A 24,698-nucleotide genomic window follows, 5' to 3' on the forward strand; every position below is an offset into this window, starting at 1 on the left:
GGCGATGGTTATCTCTTTCATTACTCATCTGGGGGAGATGGATAGAACATGGGCACTGTTTATTTTTAGCTTGTCTTTTTAAAAATTCAGATTCTTAGGCTCTTACTTAGAAAACACTGAGCGGTACCCCAGAAAGAGCCCAGGAATCTATGTTCGTAAACTGTGTGCCAGGATGGGCACCCAGAGGCCCTGCAGTAATTAGCATGTCACATGACTATTGTCTGGCAACCAGTGAGAGGCTCCCCAGGGTCTCCCTACTAAAACCTCTTATTCACCATGGTGCCTGTCTACAAGGTTTCTGCCAGAGTCACCATATCAAAAAAGAAGGAAAATTTTGTCCCTAGACCTCAGACTGCTCTGAACCTTCTAGCAATTGCATGGCATCTCCTACACCCCTCTGATCCTTACCACACAACAGAAAAGGAGGTTACAAGGTGCCAACATCAAGCATCTCCAACTCCATTGTTTGCCTGCTGTGGGGTCTCGGACATGATATTTGCACTCTGTGCCTCCGATGCCCCATTTATAACATGGGAAAGCGTCCAGTCTGTTTCCTCACAAACATGTTAGCTTGTAAATTGTCCTGGTGCTTTAGGATCCTAGGTCTCAGCAGAAAAAGAACCTGCCGACGCACGCGATGCGGTGCAAGATGGCGGATGCAGAAGTAATTACTTTGCCAAAGAAGCATAAAAAGAAAAAAGACTGGAAGCCATTACAAGAAGATGATGTAGCTGAAATACAACATGCTGAAAAATTTCTTATCAAACCAGAATCCAGAGTAGCTCAACTGGACACTTCTCAGTGGCCCTTGTTACTAAAGGATTTTGATAAGCTAAATGTAAGGACAACACACTATACACCGATTCCTTGTGGTTCAAATCCTTTGAAGAGGGAGATTGGGGACTATATCAGGACAAGTTTTATTAATCTTGACAAGCCTTCTAGCCCTTCTTCCCATGAGGTGGTAGCCTGGATCCGACGAATACTTCGGGTAGAGAAGACAGGTCACAGTGGCACACTAGATCCCAAAGTGACTGGTTGTTTAATTGTGTGTATTGAACGAGCCACTCGTTTGGTGAAATCACAACAGAGTGCAGGCAAAGAGTATGTGGGAATTGTCCGGCTGCACAATGCTATTGAAGGCAGCACTCAGCTTTCTAGGGCCCTAGAAACTCTGACAGGTGCCCTGTTTCAGCGACCCCCACTTATTGCTGCAGTAAAGAGGCAGCTTCGAGTGAGGACTATCTACGAGAGCAAAATGATAGAATATGATCCTGAAAAAAGATTAGGAATCTTTTAGGTGAGCTGTGAAGCTAGTACTTACATTCGGACACTATGTGTACACCTTGGCTTGTTACTGGGGGTTGGTGGTCAGATGCAGGAACTTCGGAGGGTGCGTTCTTGAGTCATGAGTGAAAAGGACCATATGGTGACAATGCATGATATACTTGATACTCAGTGGCTGTATGATAACCATAAGGATGAGACTTACTTGCGGCGTGTTGTTTACCCTTTGGAAAAGCTGCTGACATCTCATAAACGTCTGGTTATGAAAGATAGTGCAGTGAATGCAATATGCTATGGGGCCAAGATCATGCTTCCTGGTGTTCTCCGATATGAGGGTGGCATTGAGGTCAACCAGGAGATTGTGGTCATTACCACCAAGGGGGAAGCGATCTGCATAGCTATTGCATTGATGACTACAGCAGTGATTTCTACCTGTGATCATGGTATAGTAGGCAAGATAAAGAGGGTGATCATGGAGAGAGACACTTATCCTCGGAAGTGGGGTTTGGGTCCAAAGGCAAGTCAGAAGAAGATGATGATCAAGCAGGGCCTTCTGGACAAGCATGGCAAACCCACAGACAAAACCCCTGCCGCTTGGAAACAGGACTACATTGACTACAGTGATTCTGGCAGGAAAACACTGGTTGCTGAAGCCATACAAACCCCTCAATTAACTGCTGATGCAGTAAAAGTCATAAAAAGGAAGCGGGAGAGTGAAAGTGATGAGAACTCTCCAGTAGTTTCCCAGTTAATGAAGAAGGAAAAGAAGAATAAAAAGGATAAGAAGCCTAAAACTGTGTTAGAAAGTGGGGGCGAAGCTGGACATGGGGACAGTGATACCAGCAAAAAGAAAAAGAAGAAAGTAAAAGTGGTGGAAGATATGTCTGAATAGTAAAAGCAACTTGAATCATTATGTCAAGCTGGGAAAAGAAATGAAAGCCTTATTGAGAAAACATTTTGTTGAGGGAGTAGAACAGAGGTCCCAAACAGAATACAGAGTTCTGGTACACTTTTCCTGCCACTTGTGATCTCAGTGGTTAGGGTGTGGCCATCTTGTCCCGTCCTGTTTTAAGGATATGCAAGATGAAAAGCAGGTTTTTGCCACTGACCCCTCTGCTTGAGTGGGGGAACACACCTTCAGACATGAAACTGCCTAGTAACTATCTGCAGCTATTTATTAGTGGCCACTTTAAACAATGCCATAGATAGTCCTCGCCTAGTTTGCTTTTTTTAATGTTTGTAAAAATTAAATCTGCTGAATAAAATAACATAGGACCTTCTGTGAGTAAAAGAAGAAATGTAATTAAACCATGTTCACTGGGGAATTCTTATCTGCAGTATCCTGTGAGGGCTGTTCTATTCTGGTATGTGTCTTGCTGGTCTTGTGGTGTCCATGGTGCTTGGGCTAGCATTCTGTGTGGCGTTGTGTTTGTAGGGGGGGAGCCAAAGCATTCCCATACCCTCCTGTTTTAATGTTCATTCTCTTTTGAAGAATGGATTTGTTCATTGCTGGGAGAAGAATGTGATTTGTAGCTTTTTAAAAGTATTTCTGTTGGGTTTACTAACTGATAATAATCTTAGGCTGGCAGAACAGAAATGAAAATATTTTTAATAAAAATGGGAATCTCTCTGTCCTATTTGAAAAAAAAAGAAAAGAAAAGGAACATGCCTTCCATTACACGTGAAAGAGAGAGATGGGTACAAAGGCAACAAAACAAAGAGCTAAGCAGTGTCCATACTTTTTTGTAAACCTGGCTCATTAAAAGCAGTGTCATGGGCTGAAGAGATGGCTCAGTGGTTAAGAGCACTAGCTGCTCTTCCAGAGGTCCTGAGTTCAAGTCCCAGCAACCGTATAATAGCAGTTCACAACCATCTATAATGGAGTCTGATGCCAATAGAACAATGATACATAAAATACATAATATTTTTTTTTAAAAAAAATCAATGTCATGCCAGTTGAGGTGGTGCACTATTTAATCCCAGAACTCAGGAGGCAGGTAGATTGCTGTGAGTTCAAGGCCATCCTGGTCTTGAAACATAGCCAGTTTCAGGCCAGTCAGAGCTATGGTTAAAACCTGCTTCAAAACAAAAACAGTGGGCTGGAAAGATGGCTCAGCAGTCAAAAACACTGACTGTTCTTCCATAGACCCAGGTTGGATTCCCAGAAGTACATGGTAGGTCACAGTCATCCATAACTCCGGTTCCAGGGAATCAGATACTCTTTTTCAGTCTCTGTGGGCACCAGATATGCATGTGTGGTACACAGACGTAAATGCAAGCAAAACACTCACATACATAAAATAAAATAATAAGAAAAATCTAAAAACAAACCAAAGCAATGCAGGCAAACACACTGTTGGACCCTGCCAGGCCTCCTTAGCCTTACTCCCCAGGGAAAGGTGAGTGCACTCTCTACCCTCAATGCAGGACAATCAGACGCAATAGGGAGTCAAGTCAAAGCAGGAACTCAGTTTATTTCTGTGAGTGTCAGCTTATATAGGTTAAGTGACATCGTGTGATGTGGGGGTACCTCCAGCCAATGAGAGCCTAGATTTTGCTGTCTCATTCCCACTTGGTAGCTTTGAGACTATCCTTCAAACTTGAGCCAGGCTTTTTTCTGTCCTACAGGCCTCGAGGTACAGGCCCTGAGATAATTTTGGCCCAACAGGACCCTAGCTCTAAATCACAGCCATCAAAGCTTTCCAAGTGTATTCAAGGTCTGGAGTAGCAACACTCACTCATCAAAGCACCATGAAGGACAGACACAGTTAAGACCAGAGTTGATTGCCTTGGGCACAGCTTCTGGCAAGTGGCCAGTTACCTGTGTATTTTGTACAAATAGATAGATAGATAGATAGATAGATAGATAGATAGATAGATAGATAGATAGATAGATAGATAGAATGCAGATTCTGGCATTCAGCATCCCTACGTGTTCTGAGAAGACAGCAATCTTCTAGAGCATACATTAGACTTCAAGCTGTTGAACCTTGAGGTTGAGGCCGCTCAGGCCCTACACCAGCACTGTTGGGGACCAGGGAGAAAAAAGATATCTCAGCATACTTTAACCACCTCTGCCATAGCAGGTGACCCTAACTCTTACCATCCAGAAGCATTGTTTGTGCCGCGCAGACACCGCCAGTGCTTATGAGCACACAGGTGGAGGACAAGGGAACAAACCCCAGCTGCACATGTGCGGAGCCGTTCTGCGAGGCACCTCCGTCAGTCAGTACTGTGACGGGAGGGGAGATACAACTGAGGCAGATACACTGTTCTGTGAGCGAACTCTGATGGGGAGCGAGGTGCATGTAGGGTCCACGGGAGGGGGTGGGGGGGTGGGGGAGGGGTGTGGCGCAAAGATGGGGACAGACCACTGAATTCTAGTAAACCAGAAGCAAACTTTATTCCAGGAAAAAAATTTTAAAATAAATAAAAATAAATAAATCTCCATGGGGCACAAAAAGCTTATCATCTGGCTGAGACCACAACCAGAGATAGGCTTGTAAGGCTGTGGCAAAGGACAGCTTTTGATCCCCCCCTTTTTATAGGCAATAACAAAGGAATTTTTACAATCTTGAGGTGAAAGACACAAATTGCCCTTCTTTGCAATTTCCATTAACAGGGTTTTTGCAGTAGTAAACTAGTGCTTGTATTTAGCCCATTGTTTCTCTCCAGTACTTGATGGTGGTGTTTATGGACAATATAAAACCAAAAAGTCAAAAGTCACCTCAGCTCACATCAATTGCTGAGTGGCCAGGGGGGTTATTGTAGGGTTAACTCTCAGTTTGCAGAGCTGACCCTCAGTTTGCAGAGGGATGCTTCAGTCTTGTAAACAGAGCTATGGGTTGTAAAGCAGAGTAACCCACTGTTAATAGTTAATCCTTAAGCTGCTGAGAAAGTTGCTGACAGCCTGCTCTCATTCTCCTTGGTTTACAACTTTATATTCTTTATTTCTACATTCTTATTTCTGCAATCTACATTTTTGTATTCTTATTCCTGGACCCTTCAAAACAGAGGTGGTAGAGACCGTGGTCTGTGAGCTGAGGACCCATCTATATAAATAACTCCTCCTACTTTCCAGTTGCATTCACCTACAGGCCCCATCTTGGAGCGGAACAATATGAATGCCAACTTCCAGGAGCTACACAAGATACTCTTTCTTTTATTTGCAGATGTTTAACAATGGTGTCAGCTCACCCTTCCATGAACTCCCCCAGGTAATTGGCTCTATAGCAGTCTGCTATGGTATGATATTCCTGCTCTACAGATTCATGGGACTGTTTATTTGATAGACCAGGAGCGTTCATTATACCACCCGAGTCTACCTGGACTCACAATGTAAATTTTGGCAAGACATATATCTACAAGGAAAGATTGTGCTTAATAAACATTAGCAAGAGAGCCCGAGCAGGCTCAACATCCAAATACTTATTCGTGTGACTGTATTCTAACTGGAATTTTTTTTAAAGGGTAAAATGAATAAATAAGACCGCATAAAAATGTTTACTTCTTGGCAAACAATAAAAACAAAATTGAAAGACAAATGGGTGAGGTAGGAAAGACCTGGTGCTTTAAACACAAATTTAACACACAAAGAGCTTTCACAAAGGAGATAATCACAGTGGGAAAGTGGCTAAGGGAGACCACCTGTCAACTCACACACAGTGCAGATAAAGAGGGTAGATCAATACACACAAGATGATGCAAGTACTTCCAAGTACAAATAAAAAGAAAGCAGTTCTGAACCAGGTTACAAGAGATAAACAGTATTAACAAAAACTATTTGAGTGAGGTTATGAGAAAATAGGCCTATTATGTGTACTGCTGGTGGGACTTTAAATTGGCCACATGTATCAAATATACCTTTATAATTCATAGCCTTGGAGTCAGTAATCCCAGCCATAGAAACCTACTAAGTGAAGATGTTTGAAGCAGAGGATAAAGATGAACATTTTATCCATTCTAGTGACACTTCCTGAGTTTGTGTGTGTGTGAAGAATTCAGTTATGAGTTAGGGGTACAGCTAAGCATAGGCAAAGATTTCTGATTTCAAGAAGCATATATTGTGCTTCAGTTCGATGCATGGCAAATACTGTGTGAAAGTTCATGCATGCCTCCATATGGGGTAACAGTTATAAGAAAAAGAAAAGCAGGTAAGGGTGATGGAAGATGGGGTGCACTGCTCTTGAAGAGAGATTAGGTAAACCAAACCCGCTCCAGTAAGAACACAGCTGAGCCCTTGATTGGTGTAGACAGGCAGACAGGCGTGGAGATGTCACTGGAAAGATAATGTCAAACTGAGGGAAGAATGGGAGCAATGTGTGAGCATGCTGTCTGCAAGGAGAACTGTGGGGCTGGAACAGAAGTGATGGTTGTTGCAGCTAGGGGAAAGATGAGCAATGGTACTTTGGCATCATGAAGAGCTTTGTTGGCGTTGATATGGCCAGCAGAGTTGTAGTGCTAATGGGTGTGTCTTGGTTACTGTTTTAATTGCTGTGATCAAACACCATGACCAAGGCAACTAACTCATAGAAGAAAGTGTTTGATTGGGCTTATGGTTGCAGAGGGTTAGAGTCCATGATGGCAGAGTGAAGGAATGGTAGCAGGATCAGCTGAGAGCTCACATCTTAATCCACAAGCAGGAAGCAGAGAGAGGGCACACTGGGAATGGCTCGCCCCCAGTGACACATCTGCTCCTACAAGGCCACACCTCCTAATCCTTCCCAGATAGTTCCACCATCAGGGGACCAGAGTTTAATATGAGCCCATGGAGGTCATTCTCATTCAAGTAACCACTTTGCTTTTCAAAAATTAACAATGTAGGGGTCTGGATAAATGGTTCAACAGTTAAGAGCATTGGCTGATCTTCCAGAGGACTCAGGTTTAATCCCCAGTGTCCACATTAGGTAGATCACAACCACCTGTAACTCCAGCTCCAGGGGATCTAACACCCTCTCCTGGACTCCATGGGAACCTGAGTTCATATGTACATAAAACACACACTCCACACACAAATTAAAAACCTCATAAAAACAATACTATTATTGGTCACATTTTATAGCAATAAGAAGATGCTTGGGAATATTTTCTCCACTTCAAACTACTGCTGTCAGATAGTGGTTCCCCAAAGCCCCCTGAGAGACTATACATGATGCATCAATTAATTTCAACCCTTTCAACATTCAAACTCTACTGCTTATTAGCTGCTTGCTTTGTAAGAAGATATTAATACATTTAACTTTCATAAGTCTGTTTCTTCATCTGTCAAATAATTTCTCTTTTGTCAAAAATTTACATGAAATTGTGAATTTAAAAAAAATCTGCCTCAGACAGGTGTGAGGATCCAAGAACACAGAGTGCCTGAAATAAGTGTGGTGCCTGACACGTAGCTAGACTCAGTTCTTGAGGATGTGTGCCTGTGTATTCCTCTGAGACACGTAGCAGGTACTCGATGCTAGACTCAGTTCTTGAGGATATGTGCCTATGTGTTTCTCTGGAGCAGAACTAGCATTCTAGACACACTTAGGTAACAGCAAAGTCAATGTCATGGAAGCTTTCATATCTCCCCAATACCAGTGACTTTAGGTCTTTCTTTGTAAGCAGGGGAATTTGTGAAAGTGGGGGAAGAATCTGGGGACAGGATGTAGCTCAGGAGTAGAGCACTTCTCTCCCGGGGATAAGGCCCTGAGCTGGATTCCCTAGAACCACAAATAAACTGAAATAAAAAAATACTGAGCAAGCATTCCAACGTTTGTCTAGCCTGCCCTCTAGTGGTGGATATTCTGATCTTCAGTGTTAATGTGGCTGAGTTAAGACCTAATACCCCTTCTTATTGTTGGTCCTCCTCCACAATAGGCAAGTCAGCAGAAGACAGGACTCTGTAATTTTTCCGTTTCAGGGCTTAAAAGACCCTTATTAAAGTGCAAACATGACCTAGGAAAAGTTGCCTGTGAATTCTTAAAGTTGAATTACACCAAACTGAAGAGCAAGACAGTGCAGATTACATCACCTCGGGAAGGAAAGAAAAGCACACAGCAAGTCAGCAACCCTGGAGCCCAGGGCTGTTTGCAGGCTGAAGAGAAAACACACAGAATGTTAACGGTGTCTTTTCTCCCTCAAAAGTCTCAGTGTCTATTTAGGATCAACACCTCGAAGCAGGTTGTTGTGAACAAACTGGAACACTGGACTCAGAGACAATTTCTTCTCTTCAACAGTACTCCCCAGGTTCCAGCATTGATGCTCTTCTACCTCGCCATTTCCTTCAAGCTTTGGTTCCTAGGGCTTCACTTTGGCGATTTCTCCCAAGTCCTGCAACAGGGATGTACTCCATCTGCACAGATCTCTTTAGCTCTACTAAAGGGTAAGAGCATCATAGCTTATCTTGATGTCATTGGACCACCAGAGCCAGGTCAGAAGACACGTGTTTCTTTCCAGTGTGTTCCCCCTTTTGACCATGGACATCTGTTACTGTACATGATCCTAGTGTATGAACAAGATGAACAAAACCATCACATGCTACTATTTCCCCAGTCCTTTCCCTAAGAGCTGAATTGTCACCATCAAGCCCATTCTATAGATGAGAAAACTCATGCTCAGAAAGTCCAAAAGGTTTTCTGGGTATATGTCATGTCAGTAGCAAAAGTGCAATTCAGTCTTGTAAACCGAGACTGCACGTTCGTTACCCTGGCCTGAATAATCACACAGAAACGATATTAATTACAACACTGCTTGACTGATGGCTCAGGCATATTTCTAGCTAGCTCTTACATCTTAAATTAATTCATTTCTATTAGTCTATGTATTTCCACATGACCATGGCATTACCTCATTTTCTACATGTCTTGTTTCCTTGGCAGCTGGCTAGTGTCTGCTTGACTCTGCCGACTCTATATATCTCTGTTCAGATTTCCTGCCTGGTTTACTCTGCTAAGCCATTGGCCAAAATGGCTTCTGTATTAACCAATGGTAATAAAACATATTCACAGCATACAGAGGGGAATCCCACGTAATCTCCCTTTCCTGTATAAATAAAAAGGAAAGTTTTGTTCTATCATCTATTTTATCTTTGTGAGCCTAAAGTTCCATGTCTAATTTATTTTTATCATAACTAAGGAAAACTAGAACTAGAACTATCTAGTCTTCAACTCCACCAAAGAAGGATATAATATTATCTAAGTAAACAGGAAGACAATTGTAAGCAACTTCCAAAACTCTAGAACTGCCTGAACAGTCATCCAAAGTTCTTATGTACCATTGGGGCATCCATCTTCAGCCTACAGGCCCATAGTATCTGGCAGACTTTTCCATGAAGCAGGAAATTTCAAAGACAGTTCTGCCTATATTGGCAGTTTGTCAGTCACTTTCTTCTGTGCCCTGAAGAATGTCTGGCAGACTCTTTCATGAAACAGGAATTTTTTTGTTTTGTTTTTCGAGACAGGGTTTCTCTGTGGCTTTGGAGCCTGTCCTGGAACTAGCTCTTGTAGGCCAGGCTGTCCTCGAACTCACAGAGATCCGCCTGTCTCTGCCTCCCGAGTGCTGGGATTAAAGGCATGCGCCACCACCGCCCGGCATGAAACAGGAATTTTGAAGGACTGTCTCACCTTATTTTGGTTAAGTTCAGCAATCATTTTTCTGTGAGTCCTGCATGTCCAGTTCATACAACACACCACCAAGCAGTCCAGGCAGGGCTAGCAAACTCCATGAGGAGCCTCTTCGATGCCCATCATCCTCTTGAAGTAGACTGGTCCTGCCAGAAGTACTGTCTTGTTTTTGTCCACCCTCTGTCTGACTTATGAGACTGATGTAATGGACAGACTCAAAGCTTGACTCTTTTGACTTTAATATTGGATCACTGACAGGACTTTAGAGATAGGGCCAGAAGCATAGGAGACAAAAAAAAGTGATATATTTTCCTGAAAGGGATGAGAAAAACAACCTCTACCCACCTTCAACATTTCATTAAAGAGACAGTCTCTGTCGGTAGAGCAGGGGTAATGCAACTGCCGTACAAGCACTGAGCTGTGGGGCAGCATGCTTGTATGGGTGGGGTGGGTGGCCTATGCAGCCTTGTTGTGACAGTGTCACAGCTTGCAAGGGACGGGTGTGCCCAATAGGATTTCAAACCTTAAACTGAGAATCTGGGGTTAATTGCTGCTACAGCTGGAAATGTTAACCATCTTTTACCCCCATACTGCACACAGCCCTCTTTCCATGCTGGTGGGTGGGGTTCCTGTGTCTTGCCCTGGAGGTTGCCCCCCTCAACTTCTGTCCAAACCTGGCTGCAGTTTGGCACCAGTGTTGCTAAGTAACGGCAGCCCTGTTGAGACGCTATAGCCAGGGCTGCAGCAGAACAGCTCCACCAGGGATGCTTTGGTCATTCAGATAGCATTGGTTATAAATAGCATTTAAAGGAGTCGAGCGCTTCATGCTGGTACAGGTTTTTATGTGCTGGTGCGATTTATAGTTATTTGACCTTATTAGGTAAATTCTGGCTAGAAAGTTTTGTTTGTCTTATTTAAAAATTTGTCTATTTTTCGAGAAAGTTGTGCATGTATTTGTTTTGTTAGAACGTTCTGTCTATGTTTTCTGCTGTGTTCATGAACTTTGTTGCAAGCATGGAACTGAAACAGAAACGGTTTGGATATTTTTGCTATCTCTGCCACCCACCGCTGCTGTGGCCACAGTTATGGGCACAACTCAGAATTTATCTCTGAGCTCTGGTCACTGGATTCGGGACTCAGAATTTATCTGCGAGTTCTGGTCACTGGATTCAGGACTCATTTTATCTATGAGCTCTGGTCACTGGATTCGGGCTAGCAGGAATTCAGATGTTTTGATATAGATAACGTTAAAACTGTTCTATGCTGTTCTTTATTGGAAAGCTGTTTCTAGAGTAGGATTATGGGACTCTTTCACTACAGCCAGGCATATTTAATTTCCTCTAAGTCACTCTGTCCGTCTGAGCCTCTGACACAGTGACAAGGGGAAGAAAACAAAGCGGAACAGCCAAAAAATTTTTGAACTTGATTTATGTAAACGTTCTGTACTTTAAAATTCATGTTTATTTTGTTGGATATGGTTTAAAATCTGTTAAAATTAAAATAAAGCTAGTTTAAAATGTTGGTATTCAAATTGGAATCATGTCAGATAGTTCCTTTAAAATTACCCATGCATAGATATTAAATTATCAATTTTCAAGTGTTACTAGTTTTTTGATAATTCTGGGTGCAAGAACAGATCACAATCTGTTGTCCATTGCATCCAGAGCTCCTCCAGCTCAGCATTCAGCCAAAATTCTCAGCCACTCCATGCGTTAGCACTTCCAGGTCATCAGTGTTCAGGCAAACTGCCTGACCACCCCAGGGCTCGCACAGCGCACAGCTTGGTCACATAATCTATGCTCGCTGTAGCACCCTGTGCGCATGCGCTAGCCGGCCTTTAAAAGCAGGTATTCCTGCCCCGTCTACCCTCTCATGGCGCTGTTTTCAGACAGGCCTGTGCACTACCCTCTCCCCTTCTCTGTTAATAAAACTCATTGAGTTCCATTGTGTATCTTGTGATCTGTTCTTGCACCCAGAATTATCAAAAACTAGTAACACTTGAAAATTGATAATTTAATATCTATGCATGGGGAATTTTAAAGGATCTATCTGACATGATTCCAGTTTGAATTGCCACCATTTTGTAGTCAGTCACATGACTGGTAGTCATTTTGCTGGAGTTAAAATAAAAACGGATGTCACAGATTTCACCACCATCTTGATTAGAGATGACCATGTAAAACGGGCCTGACTAGGAGACAACAACAAATCTCCAAGTTAATTTAGATTGGGATAGATCTTTATATGAGTATTCATGTCCTGTCCTAAAAACAAAGGTTTATAAAAATAATATTTAAAATATTAAAGCTGCACGTCCATGCTTTTATGCTCAAAAGTATACTTTGTTCTGCCAGCTCAACTTTGTAATTTAACAGTCACCCAGGTGATAGTGGTTTTAAAGACATAAAGGACCATAGGGAACAGCTGAGACTTGCAATTGAATGGCAGGACTAGAGTCCCAAAGAGAGTCTGGTTACAGGATGGACCTTAACAGTTTAGAAATGCCAGTGCCAGGTGATAGTCACCAGAAGTGCAGGTACAGTGAAATGGAGCAGGCTGAGAGCTAAAAGACAGGCTATGTATATGCCGTCGAAGGTGGGGCGAAGAGGTACTTTATTTTTATATTGCAGGAAGACATATAAGAAATGTGAAATTTCTTTTAAAAATAGTTTTTATGGCTATTGTGAAAGGTAATGTTTCTCTGATTTCTTTCTCAGCTTCTTTATCATTTGTATATAGGAGGGCTACTGATTTTTTTTTGAGTTGATTTTGTATCCTGCCACATTACTAAAGGTGTTTATCAGCTGTAGGAGTTCCCTGGTAGAGTTTTTGAGGTGCATATACTATCATATTATCTGCAAATAATGAAAGTTTAACTTCTTCCTTTCTAATTTGAACCCCCTTGATCTCCTTTTGTTGTCTTATTGCTCTAGCCAGAACTTCAAGAACTATGTTGAAGAGATATGGAGAGATTGGACAGCCTTGTCTTGTTCCTGATTTTAGTGGAATTGCTTTGAGTTTCTCTTCATTTAATTTGATGTTGGCTGTCAGCTTGTTGTATATTGCTTTTGTTATGTTTAGATATGTTCCTCGTATCCCTGATCTCTCCAAGATCTTTATTATAAAGGGGTGTTCGATTTTGTCAAATGCTTTTTCAGCATCTAATGAAATGATCATATAGTTTTTTCTTTCAGTTTATTTATATGATAGATTACATTGATAAATTTTCATATGTTGAACCATCCCTGCATCTCTGGGGATAAAGCCAACTTGATCATGGTGGATGGAAACAGAGGCAGAAACCCACCCACATCAGAGCACTTCCAGTTGAAGAGTGGGAGGAATGAAAACATGAGCAAAGAGTTCAAGACCATGATGGGTACACCAACTGAAACAGCTTACCTGAGCTAATGGGAGCTCACCAACACCAGCCGGACTGAGAAGGAAGAAGCTTTCTTAGTCCCTCTGAATGTGGATAACAGTTGCATGGCTGGGGAAGACTGAGGGGCCACTGGCAGTGGCACCAGGATTTATCCCTACTGCTTGTACTGGCTTTTTGGGAACCTATTCTCTTTGGTTGGATACTTTGTTCATCATGAATATAGTAGGGAGGGCCTTGGACCTTCCCCAAAGCAAAGTGCCTTATCCTCTCTGAGAAGTGGATGGGGGTAGGGTGGGAGGGAGTGGGAACTTGGATTGGTGTGTATCATAAAAAAAGATAGTTTATTTTCTTTTTTAAAAGTTTTTAAATATTTAAATTTATAAGGTTATTAGACATTTGTGATTATAAAATGTTTTATATTGTTAATATGTGGACTTCAAATAAAAGGCTAAAAATTAAGGTCACAGCCATAGCACCAAATGCTAACCAGAAAGTGGATGTTCATTTCTTGTAATGCAGCAAAACAATGACCTAAGCAGTCTGGCAAAGAGCTTGGAACAGTTTCTTAGTCAATTGAATCTTGATTCTTTGGGGACTAAGAAAACATCTTACCAGGGTAGCCTAGGACCACCTGCACGTCAGATATTTGCATTAAGATTCGTGGCAATGACAGGCTGGGCGGTCACACGCCTTTAATCCCAGCACTAGGGAGGCGGAGGCAGGCAGATCTCTGTGAGTTCAAGGCCAGCCTGTTCTACAAGAGCTAGTTCCAGGACAGGCTCCAAAGCTACAGAGAAACCCAGTCTTAACATTTTACAATAAGTTAGCACCTTTTATAAGATTATGACTTATAAAAGGTGCTAACTTATTGTAAAATGTTAAGAAATACAAGTTAATGGCTATCTTTCTAAATGATGAAGTTCATTAATTTTAGCCGTGCTAAGTACTACTGTTATAATTAATTACAGGGATAAACCTTACTTAGTCCTCTGTATATATTTTCAAAAGTTAAACTTAAAACAAGTAACTAGGAACAATGTTGTCTATGCAGATATACCTGCGCAGCCCTCAAACACTTCAGAGATCTGAAGAACATGGCATTGAAAATGTTGTTTAAAAGCGTATATCAGACAGAGACTCCCAGATCCTAGCAGCGACCCAAGGTCTCCAAAGATGATGATGGGCACTACGATGTCTCCACCAGGATTATAATGATGCTGACCACTGGGCGAGATGCCCCAATGCACCACCTGCTGCCAAGATCCAGCAAGACACTGGAGAATTGATTGCACCACTTTTGCCTAGACAAAAATAAGGTTGATTTTTCCCATGCCCTTTTCGGGAGGAGGGGGTGGAACTCTCACCTTTATGGACCTAGCAAATACTGCTGTTCTGATATTTCCGCTTTCAATGCTATGGAGAGCTGGGTGTGACTAGCTGAGTATGGACTGCTCCCTGTCATTTTTAATAGATTTGGAAGCTACTTGGTCTACATTCAGGTATAATTTATCCTTCTAGGATTTCTGATAGTATTGATGGTTAGGCTAGCTATAACTTTGTTAGCTTAGCACCAGGCAACCAGATTCTTTCCCAAGGCTAGAGCCAGCTTGTTAGCTCATTTTATATATATAAAAAAAATCAAGTCTTGATATGGGTCTAAAAAAGAGTCTGAGCCGGGGCTGGAGAGATGGCTCAGAGGTTAAGAGCACTGACTGCTCTTCCAGAGGTCCTGAGTTCAATTCCCAGCAACCACATGATGGCTCACAGCCATCTGTAATGATATCTAGTTCCCTCTTCTGGCCAGCAAGCATACAGACAGAGAGAACACTATATGCATAATAAATAAATAAATCTTAAAAAAAAGAGTCTGAGGATATAAAAGTTTATGAGCTTTAAGTATCTCAAACATTATTTAAGATATAAATGCAAGTTATAAAGATACAAAAAAATGTTTCATATTGTTTTTCCATTTTATGATATAAAAGTTTAGAGTTTAGAATTAATTAATAGAACTCTAATAAGATGGTAAGACAATGACTACTCACTCCTCAGTCACAAACTCGAGATTTTGGATTTATTTTGGTTGCCATCTAAATATAAACTTAAAGGTACTTCTCAATAGGCCAAAGATATCTCTGTCTAATCTATACCTGGCTCTCAGGACAGAAGAAAAATATACATGCTTCTAACTCAAGTCTGCAGTTTCTGCTGCTCTCAAATGAGTGCACTCCTGCTGTTTTACAGACACCCATTACCTGCTTTGGCTTTTATGTGGATTTCAGTATAGATTGGTGAAACTTTATGTCCTTTTGTACAATAAAAAAATCATACAGGCTTCAGAAAAAAAATCCCTGGATCCTCTTTTCACGGGACAAAAGGATTCCAGATATGTACAGCCTAAGTTTCCCCTCCTGTCTATTCCTGAAGAGGATATTTTTCTCTCCCCTGGTCTTGGGACTCCTCCCCTTCCTGAAAACTTCAAATATAATATTTTCCTCTAAGTTTATAAATTTTAATTACTGTCCCTAGTTTAAACTTGTCTCAATAGGTTTCCACTTGGGTGACAGACACATTCAAGCATCAGCTGCTGACTACAACCTGCTCCAGATGACTGCAATCCCTGGGCTTGCTGAAAGCTGATGTGGACCAGTTCAGCTGATGTGAATGCTCCCTGACTCTTCAGCGCAGTCAGTGAACCATGTGCTTCTGGTAAATGCCCCATTGCCTGAACTCCCTCCTTACCTTTAACCAGCCTTTCAACTTTCTTGGGCCCTGATAACAATGCCCCAATGTCAGCTTGAAGTGGTTACAGAAAAGAACACATCATTCTATGCTCCCTGCCCAAAATAGGTTGTAATGTTGAGCAAGGGGAAATGCCCATTGACATACTGGTATGACCTGCTGCTGGCTTGTCCTGTCCCTTTAAGCCAATCTTCCTCCAGCCTGGATTTTCCTCCAGCCTGTACAGGCAGTCTCTCTCTCTCTCTCTCTCTGTCTCTCTCTCTCTGTCTCTCTCTCTGTTCTGTCCCTCTTCTGAAGAGATGGCTGCTGCTTCTCCTATACCTGCCTCCTTCTGTCTCCCTCTCCCTTTCCCCCTTCCCTCCATAACCCACTGAATAAACTCTATACTCAAACTCTCTTGACATGGACAGGTCTATTTGAAATATATATTTTCTACGGGCTTGGGGTATATTGATAGAGTACTTGTCTATCAATGAGGCTTTGAATTCAATTCCTGTATAATTTAAAAAAAAAACAAATAAACATGTAAATAAGTAAACTGGAGATTGTGGTCCATTAAGTCAAAGCAGGACCTGAATCTCCAGCCATCTCCCTATGTCCCTGCTGCTGCTGACTTTGGGCTACCAAGTGTTTAAATGTGCATAAATAATTTCTGTGGTCATAGGTAAGGAGAAATGATCTTGCTACTCGGCTGTATTTTTGTCTTGTTTTTTTTCATCTTTGAGGTATATTCTCACTGTGTCGAACAGGTTGGCACAGCCCAAACTGGTTTCAAAATGCTACTTTCCTGCCTCCTCATCCCAAGTACCATGATTTCACAATATTTCTCCTAGCTTCACTTTGGAAATAATTTTAGATAAAGGAAAGGTACGCAAATAGGAGAGATCCTCGTGAGATGAATTAAAGTAGGTCAGTTGGCAGTAACAGAAATGCTAAGATGGATGTCACCTACAGTGGCTCAGTAATGGTGGACAAATCATTCAGTGATCTTTTATGATTGTTTATGCTTCTAAGTAAGATAATGACAGCCTACTTGGTTTTTACAGCTTGAGGAATTTTATTTATTCATTTATTTTGTGCATGTCTTGTTTGGAGGTGTGTGTGCTCCACAGAGGTCAGAAGAAGACTAGAGTTAGAGATGGTTGTGAGTTAGCATTTGAGTGCTGGAAAAGGAACCCTGACCCTCTGCATGGACACGTGACCTAAGCCACTAAGCTATCTCTCCAGCCTACAGCTTGAGTTCTTATTTTTATTTATTTATTTGGTTGGTTGGTTTTGGGGTTTTGAAGACAACATTCCTCTGTGTATCAGCTCTGGCTGTCCTGGAACTAGCTCTGTAGACCAGGCTGGCCTACAGCTTGAGTTTTCAAACGTTGTCTTTACAACTGCTGTTTGATGGAATGGGAATTTCTGACAAGAAGAATGTTCCGTGAAAACTGATACTTTTATCCCCAAGAGCTTCAGAGAGGCTAACTTCTGGTAAAGCAGGTGCTCAGACCCACATCTGAATCCAACATCAAAACCAATGTTGCCAAGCCAGGCGGTGGTGGCATAGGCCTTTAATCCCAGCACTCAGGAGGCAGAGGTAGGCTGACCTCTGTGAGTTCAAGGTCATTCTGGTCTACAAGAGCTAGTTCCAGGACAGGCTCCAAAGCTACAGAGAAATCCTGACTTGAAAAACCAACCAATATTGTCTCTACATAGCCCCACTTGCCTGTATACTTTTCTGTGTTGTAAATTACCTTGTTTTCCTTTTTGTCTAACCTTCCTGTCTTTGTAAGCACATAACTAACAGCCTACACACTTGCAACTTAATACCAATGGTTTGTTGCATCTCATAGGAACAATGTGGTGATATCTCGTTTGTGCTCTAACAAATAAAGCTTGTTTGAAGATCAGAGAGTAGGGCTAGCCACCAGTTAACCATAGAGGTCTGGAGGCCTATATAGACAAACAGGAAGTTATATGGCTGGACAGAGAGAGGAATATAAGGTGAGAGGAGACAGGAGCTCAGTTCCGTTTTGACTGAGGAGATAGTAAGGTAGGAGTTGGCTGAGGCTTGCTCCTTTCTCTCTTAGATCTTTCAGCAGTCACTTTCGTTTGTGGAGTTGTGACAAAGTCAGTTTCTTGCCCACATGGCTAATTTTACAATAATGAAAGCAAACTCCATATGGAGGTTCCTTGATGCCCATCATCCTTTTATGAAGTAGATTGATTGACGCTGTCAGGAGCAGACATGTTTCACTCTCATGAGAAACCTTAGGTTATTAAACATCTTAAATATCAAATTCTGCAGGTCTCTGAAGCATTTGAAGATCACCTATCTACCTACCTAAAATATATCTGTTTAACTTTAAAAACATACATAATATGACTACAAGTTTGATTACTGTAGATGACTGCTAACCCACATTTCTAAATTATACATTGTATTTTTAAATCATTTGCATAAGCACAATACAATAAACAGGAGTAAAAACATACATATGGCATAACAAAAATAACTTTAAATTTGTATTAATATACCAAAATCCAACCCAATATAAAATATTTGATGTTAATAGTTGCCTTTTTATCCTATATTCCTATATCCCCCCAAAAAATGACAAACATCCATAACCCACTGAATGAACAAAAACCGCCACACCCTCTCTTTGGAATGTAGGCATTGTGTTCTCTAGACCAATTGCTGTTGACTGAGGGCAATAGCATCTTTAGGGGACCCTGAGAAAATTGAGACAGTGGTCAAGTCTGGGGAAAACTGGTGTAGGAGGTCCTTCTGTATTTGTGTTGCTTTCATTGGTTAATAAAGAAACTGTGTTGGGCCTGGTGATAGGACAGAACTTAGGTAGGTGGGGAGACAAAACTGAATTCTGGGAAGAAGAAAGCAGAGTCAAAGAGCCACCATGGAGTCACCAGGTCAGACATGCTAAATCTTTCCCAGTAAGCCACAACCTCGTGGTGAACACAGATTAATAGAAATGGGTTAAATCAAGACATGAGAGTTAGCCAATAAGAGGCTAGAGAGAATGGGCCAGGCAATGATTTAATAAATACAGTTTCTGTGTGATTATTTCGGGTGTAAATTAGTGGGGCAGCCGGAACAAAGGGTCACCTGCTCCATACAACAGAAAACTAGTTGTAACATTTGTTGTCCAGTCTCAGAACAATTCCCATGCAGGAGATAAGTATATCACCAGTCTTGTGGTTTTTCTTTGTTTATTTCTTTATGTCTGTATCCAAGATTTTCATGAGGTCTCCTGCAGCCAACCTGATCTCTATTAACCTTGAAGGAATCTACAACCTTTCATTTCCTGTGGAAACAAAAAGCATAACCTCTTCCCCAATGCAATCCATTTTCTGAATTCCATTTTCAAGTTAAGACATCCCTAAAGTATCCAGGCTAGTTTAAGTAAGCATCCATTTTACAATCCAGTATCTCTCAGCAGCTGTCATTTGCTCATTCAATTCAAAAAATTCAACACAGCACATTATAAGATCCAGACTTTCTGTTTATTTCCCATCTTTGACATTTTCCTTTATATTACCTCTCTCTCTCTCTCTCTCTCTCTCTCTCTCTCTCTCTCTCGACTTTATAATTTTAAACTGTTTTTGTTATGACCATCTATACTCACATTTTTAAGCACCTATGCACATTTTAAAACACAATGCAACCTCTTTAGATGTTGGTCTGGACCTGCCTTGCTGTGTACCCGCAGCATTCTCTGACCATGTCAGCCAAACCTTAAACTCACTGCTGGACTTTGTACTGGTGGCTGGCTCCACCCTGCTTGAGTCCATGAGAGCCAAGCTTTATGCCCCATGGTCCTGGTTGAGAGTTGTGTTTAACTGGGAGCTGTGTTTAACCAGGAGCTGCATTTAATTGATCCAGCTCTCGGAAGTTGGTGACCACACTATGGGGTGTTTTTACTTAGTTTGTTGTTTCTAAAGTGCCAGCTGCTCAAGTGTTTGCTGTATAACAGAGACAGCCTCTTTATGCTATGAACACCTGGCTACTAAGAAGCTGTGTCTGCTTTCTTTCCCTTCCTTCCTTCCTTCCTTCCTTCCTTCCTTCCCTTTCTTTCTTTTTTTCAGCTTTCTTAGGCCCTACATAGAAATATGTGCCCCCACATTGTGCTCCAAATGCAGTTGGGATGTTCTTTGGTCCACCAACCAAATAATGACACAAAGACATATTATTAATTATAAGTGCTTGGCCTTAGCTTAGGCTTGTCTCTAGCTAACTCTTTTGAACTTAAATTAACTGATTTCTATTAACCTATGTGGTGCCCTGAAGGTCACTTACGTCCTCTTCATACCGTTCATCTTGCTGTCCTGCTCTCTCCATTTCTAGCTGGGTAGCCCTGGCTAGCTGGCCCCCTGCTAGCTAGCTGGCCCCTTTGTTCTCTGCCTGCCTTCCCACCCATCCCTCCTCTGCCTAGATATTGGCCGTTCAACTTTTTATTAGACTAATCAGATGCCTTAGGCAGACAAGGTAAACCAGCAACACATCTTTACATAGTCAAACAGATCTTCTGCCACACAAATAAGTGCAACATATCTTTACGTAGTAAACAGTCTATTTCACAACAGAAGATTCCCTTTATTTTTGGCTTGTTTGTTGAATAGGGGTCTCATTATCCATCCTTGATTGGTCAGGAACTTGCTATGTACCCTAGACTGGTTTCACACTTGTAATGATGCCCCTGCTTCTGCCTCCCGAGTGCTGATATTACAGGAGTGCACTTCACCCGACCATACTTTGTACTTTATCATCAGACTCTGAGAGAAACAATTAATAAATGAGACCTCTTGAAACTGAAAAGCTTCTGTAAAGCAAAGGATATGGTCAACAAGACAAAATGACAGCCTACAGAATGGGACAAGATCTTCACTAACCCCACATCACGCAGAGGGCTGATCTCCAAAATACAGAAAGAACTCAAGAAATTGGAAACCAAAAGAACACATAATCCAATAATAAAATGGAGTAAAGACCTAAACAGAGAACTCTCAACAAAGAAATCTAAAATGACTGAAAGACACTTAAGGAAATGTTCAACATCCTTAGTCATCAGAGAAATGCAAATCAAAACAACTCTGAGATTCCATCTTACACCTGTAAGAATGGCCAAGATCAAAAACACTGATGACAACTTATACTGGAGAGGCTGTGGGAAGAAGGGAACACTTCTGCATTGCTGGTAGGAATGCAAGCTGGTACAGCCCCTCAGAAAATTAGGAAACAACCTTCCTCAAGACCCAGCAATACCACTTTTGGGTATATGTCCAAAGGATGCTCAATCGTGCCACAAGGACATGTTTTCTCAACCATGTTCATAGCAGTATTGTTTGTCATAGTCAGAACCTGGAAACAACCTAAATATCCCTCGACCAAAAAATGGATAAGGAAAATGTGATACATTTACACAATGGAGTACTACACAGCAGAAAAAAATAACGACAGCTTGAATTTTGCAGGAAAATGGATGGAGCTAGAAAACATTATTTTGAGTGAGGTAACCCAGACCCAGAAAGATAATTATCACATGTACTCACTCATAGGTGGTTTTTAAACATAAAGCAAAGAAAGCCATCCTACAAACCACAATCCCAGAGAACTTAGACAACAATGAGGACTCTAAGAAAGACTTACATAGATCTAATCTACATGGGAAGTAGAAAGTATAAAAAGACAAGATTTCCTGAGTAAATTGGGAGCATGGGGACCTTGGGGGAGGGTTGAAGGGGTGAGAGAAGGGGCAGGGAGGGGAGCAGAGAAAAATGTAGAGCTCAATAAATAACAATAAAAATTTATTATTATAAAAAAGACTTAATTTCCTCCTAACTTGAATTTGGGCTGGCCCTGATACTTAGCCCAAAAATGCATCAAAACTTACAATGTCTCAGCAAAAGCACTAAGAGTCGCACTCTGCCAGAGAATGCTCTTAGGATACACTGAAAAACCAGCGAACAAGCAGTGAGAAACAGATGTCTGTCTGGTCCCCACAACCAAAGCACAGGGAGGTAGACACCCACTGAGCACTGGCAACCGAGCCCTCAGCTGGCAGGAAACATGCCAGGTGAAAAGAATACGCCACTTTGGACGTTCCAGGGCAGCTTGGTCTACAAAAACACAGGTCTAAAGGGAAACAATGACTAGCGGTTTAGGGTCTCAGCTAGAATGCAATAGAGTCGCGATGCAGTCTGACCTTCTCAGCCTACTGCGCTTACTTTGATTCCTCCTGTTTTCCTATTACAAACAGAACATGTCTTAATCTCAAATTTCCCACTTGGGGATTATGTTTCCAGAGGCCAGCTGGGCAGAGCACATAATTTGTCCACTCAGCAGCTCAACAAAGAGAAGCTCTAAGTGCCAGGCAACTGAAGCGAAAGCGTCTCAAGAACAAGAAAGACTAACGCCAGAGAGCTGCCCTTTTCTACATTTCTGCTTCTGGGTCTGCGAAGCCAACGCGGCTCCGGAGAGGAAGTGAGACCGGGAACCCGGAAGCTGTGAGAAATAATGGCCCGCTGCGCAACACTGCGAGTGCGCGAACCGAGGAAGGGCTGCGCGTGCGCGGGGCTGGTGGTGGGCGGGGCCTTGGCACAGAGCGGCCTACTCGGCGGTCCCGGCGGAGGCGGAACCAGGCTGCTTCCCGCCGTCCGCTCCCGCCATTGGCGGGCCGTTTGAATGACGGAAGTGACGAGCGCCTGGCGATGGCCGTCCCGCAGGTCCCCGAACGGCTGCTGGGTAGCCGGGCGGCTGCGGACGCCAGTGTGCCGTGAGACCCGACCGTGCACGCTATCAGGTGAGTGACGGAGGCCCGGCGGGGTTTTCCCGGCAGGCCGCGAGCAGGCGGGCGAGTCTCCGGCCCTTTAAACCGCCCCGAGGCCCTCCTGTGGAATCGGCCACCCGGAGCTCCTCTGGTTCCCTCCTGTCACACCCAGCTTTGAAAAAATAGCAGTCCAACCGCTCGGGTTAGTGCTCCCGGCCATCCCAGTACTCGGGACGCAGAGCTGAGGCCGGAGGAGCGCCTCGAGTTCAAGGCTAGCCTGGGCGACATCGTGACATCTTGCCTCAAGAAACACAGCAGCGTTGTCATCAGCCCTTTTGTTAGAATGTGTGCAGCGGTTTTGCACTAATTAAGCCGCACACGTAGTACACAACCCCGTGTGGTGGGTATTACTCCCCTTACACGGAGTAAAGAAACAAGACCCAAGGGGTCTGAGACTTGGCCACTGCCTTCTGCTAATGCGTGGCAGGCAACGTTGGCTCTTGCATCCGCGTGGTTTCCTCCTGGTATTTAAGGTTGTTATTACTGCCTAATCCTCAGAATGAAATATATCAAGTTAAGCCCTATAGCCATTATTGGACAGTTGCAAACCAGCACTTAAAAATCCACACGGATAGCAATGACTAGTGAGTAAACCAGGAACAGGATATTCAAGTAGTTGAGAGGTGCAGAAGAATGCTTTCTACTATGGGAAACAGTATTCCTTTCTTGGAGCCCCAAACACCCTTGGGAGTTAGTTTTTGTTTTGTTTCTTCTTAAGAACTTTAGTGGGATGTATTGGAAGAGGTTTTGCCATCAGAGCCCTCTTGTGTATATTCATGTACTAAATCACTGTCTCACTCAGTCCACCCTAAATTATAAAGTGCAAGACAGTTTTTCAGACAAACAACGTAAGGTAATGAGTAAGACCATACTTGTCCTGGCCACTCTTATAGTGGAGAATTCGCTGAAGAAAGTATTGGCTCCCACTAGATTACCCAAACATTTCATCGAAACCGTATTTTTTAAGTTATTTTATTTATTTGAGCATTGATAGTTCTAAAAGAGTCTACCAAAGGCAACTAGTGAAAAGTTAAAGGACAAGCCATCCTCTATGAATGTGCGTACAGATCGCCTGTATTCTAGGGAGACAGTGGGTAAAGCTCATTCCTGGAGGACAGTAAGACAGCTTGCCTGCTCGTCACTGAAGAGACCAGAGATGTGCACTCATCTCAGATAAAGTCACAATGGTGTGCTGATGCCACGTGACCGTAGCAGCAGACCGGGAAGCATTTTCAAGTTAGACCAGCTGTGAATGATCACATTCTAGTTGCCCACACCGCCTCCCTCTAGATGAGAGCATGCTAAAATCTTAGTTCTAGAGAAGAGTGGATTGTAGCACAGTGGAAGCACAACACGTGCAAAGCCCCGAGTCCCGTCTCAGAACCACAGCAACAGAAAAGAAGTGTAGGGGGACATCAAGGCCACCCAGAAAGTAGCAGTAGAATAGACCTGGTAATCCAGGATATACTTCATATATCCAATTAGAAGTTTTCTGAAGTTTTTTTTTTTTGTTGTTGTTGTTGTTGTTTTTAAAATACGGTCATTTTGGGAAAAGGGATAATATATATCTTGGTTAGTTTAGGTTGTCATGACACACTGAGTCATTTGAGGGGAGGGTTTCAGCTGAGAAAATGCTCACACAGTCAGCCTGTAGGCACAGCTTTAATACATTATCTTGGTTAATACTGACTGATGTGGAAGGACCTGACCTGGGCGTGCTGAATGGTTTATCAGGCTGAGCAAGCCAGTGAGCAGCTCGCCTCCTGTATCAGCTCCTGCTCCCTTGTTTCTGCCCATTGAGTTCCTGCCTTGACTTCCCTCAATAGTGGACTGTGATGTGGAACTGTAAAC

At 42.5% G+C, this 24,698-nt stretch overlaps 1 protein-coding gene and 1 pseudogene across 7 annotated transcripts in view; both read left to right on the forward strand.

Annotated features, from left to right (window-relative positions):
- The first annotated feature begins 634 nt into the window (after nt 1–634).
- Nucleotides 635–2,926, forward strand: LOC142846360 (H/ACA ribonucleoprotein complex subunit DKC1 pseudogene; annotated as a pseudogene).
- Nucleotides 2,927–22,685: 19,759 nt separating this feature from the next.
- Nucleotides 22,686–24,698, forward strand: part of Cep295 (centrosomal protein 295) — a 40,581-nt gene continuing 38,568 nt past the window's right edge. For 6 of the 7 annotated variants that reach the window (XM_075966772.1, XM_075966776.1, XM_075966773.1 and 3 more), the window contains exon 1: nt 22,686–22,820. In XM_075966772.1, coding sequence (XP_075822887.1) covers nt 22,703–22,820 — 118 coding nt within the window. In that variant the 5' untranslated portion in view covers nt 22,686–22,702. The remainder of the gene's footprint in view (nt 22,821–24,698) is intronic. The other variant, XM_075966775.1, reaches the window with a different exon arrangement.

This window comes from Microtus pennsylvanicus, chromosome 3 (assembly GCF_037038515.1).
Source record: "Microtus pennsylvanicus isolate mMicPen1 chromosome 3, mMicPen1.hap1, whole genome shotgun sequence".
In the NCBI taxonomy this organism is placed as follows: domain Eukaryota; kingdom Metazoa; phylum Chordata; class Mammalia; order Rodentia; family Cricetidae; genus Microtus; species Microtus pennsylvanicus.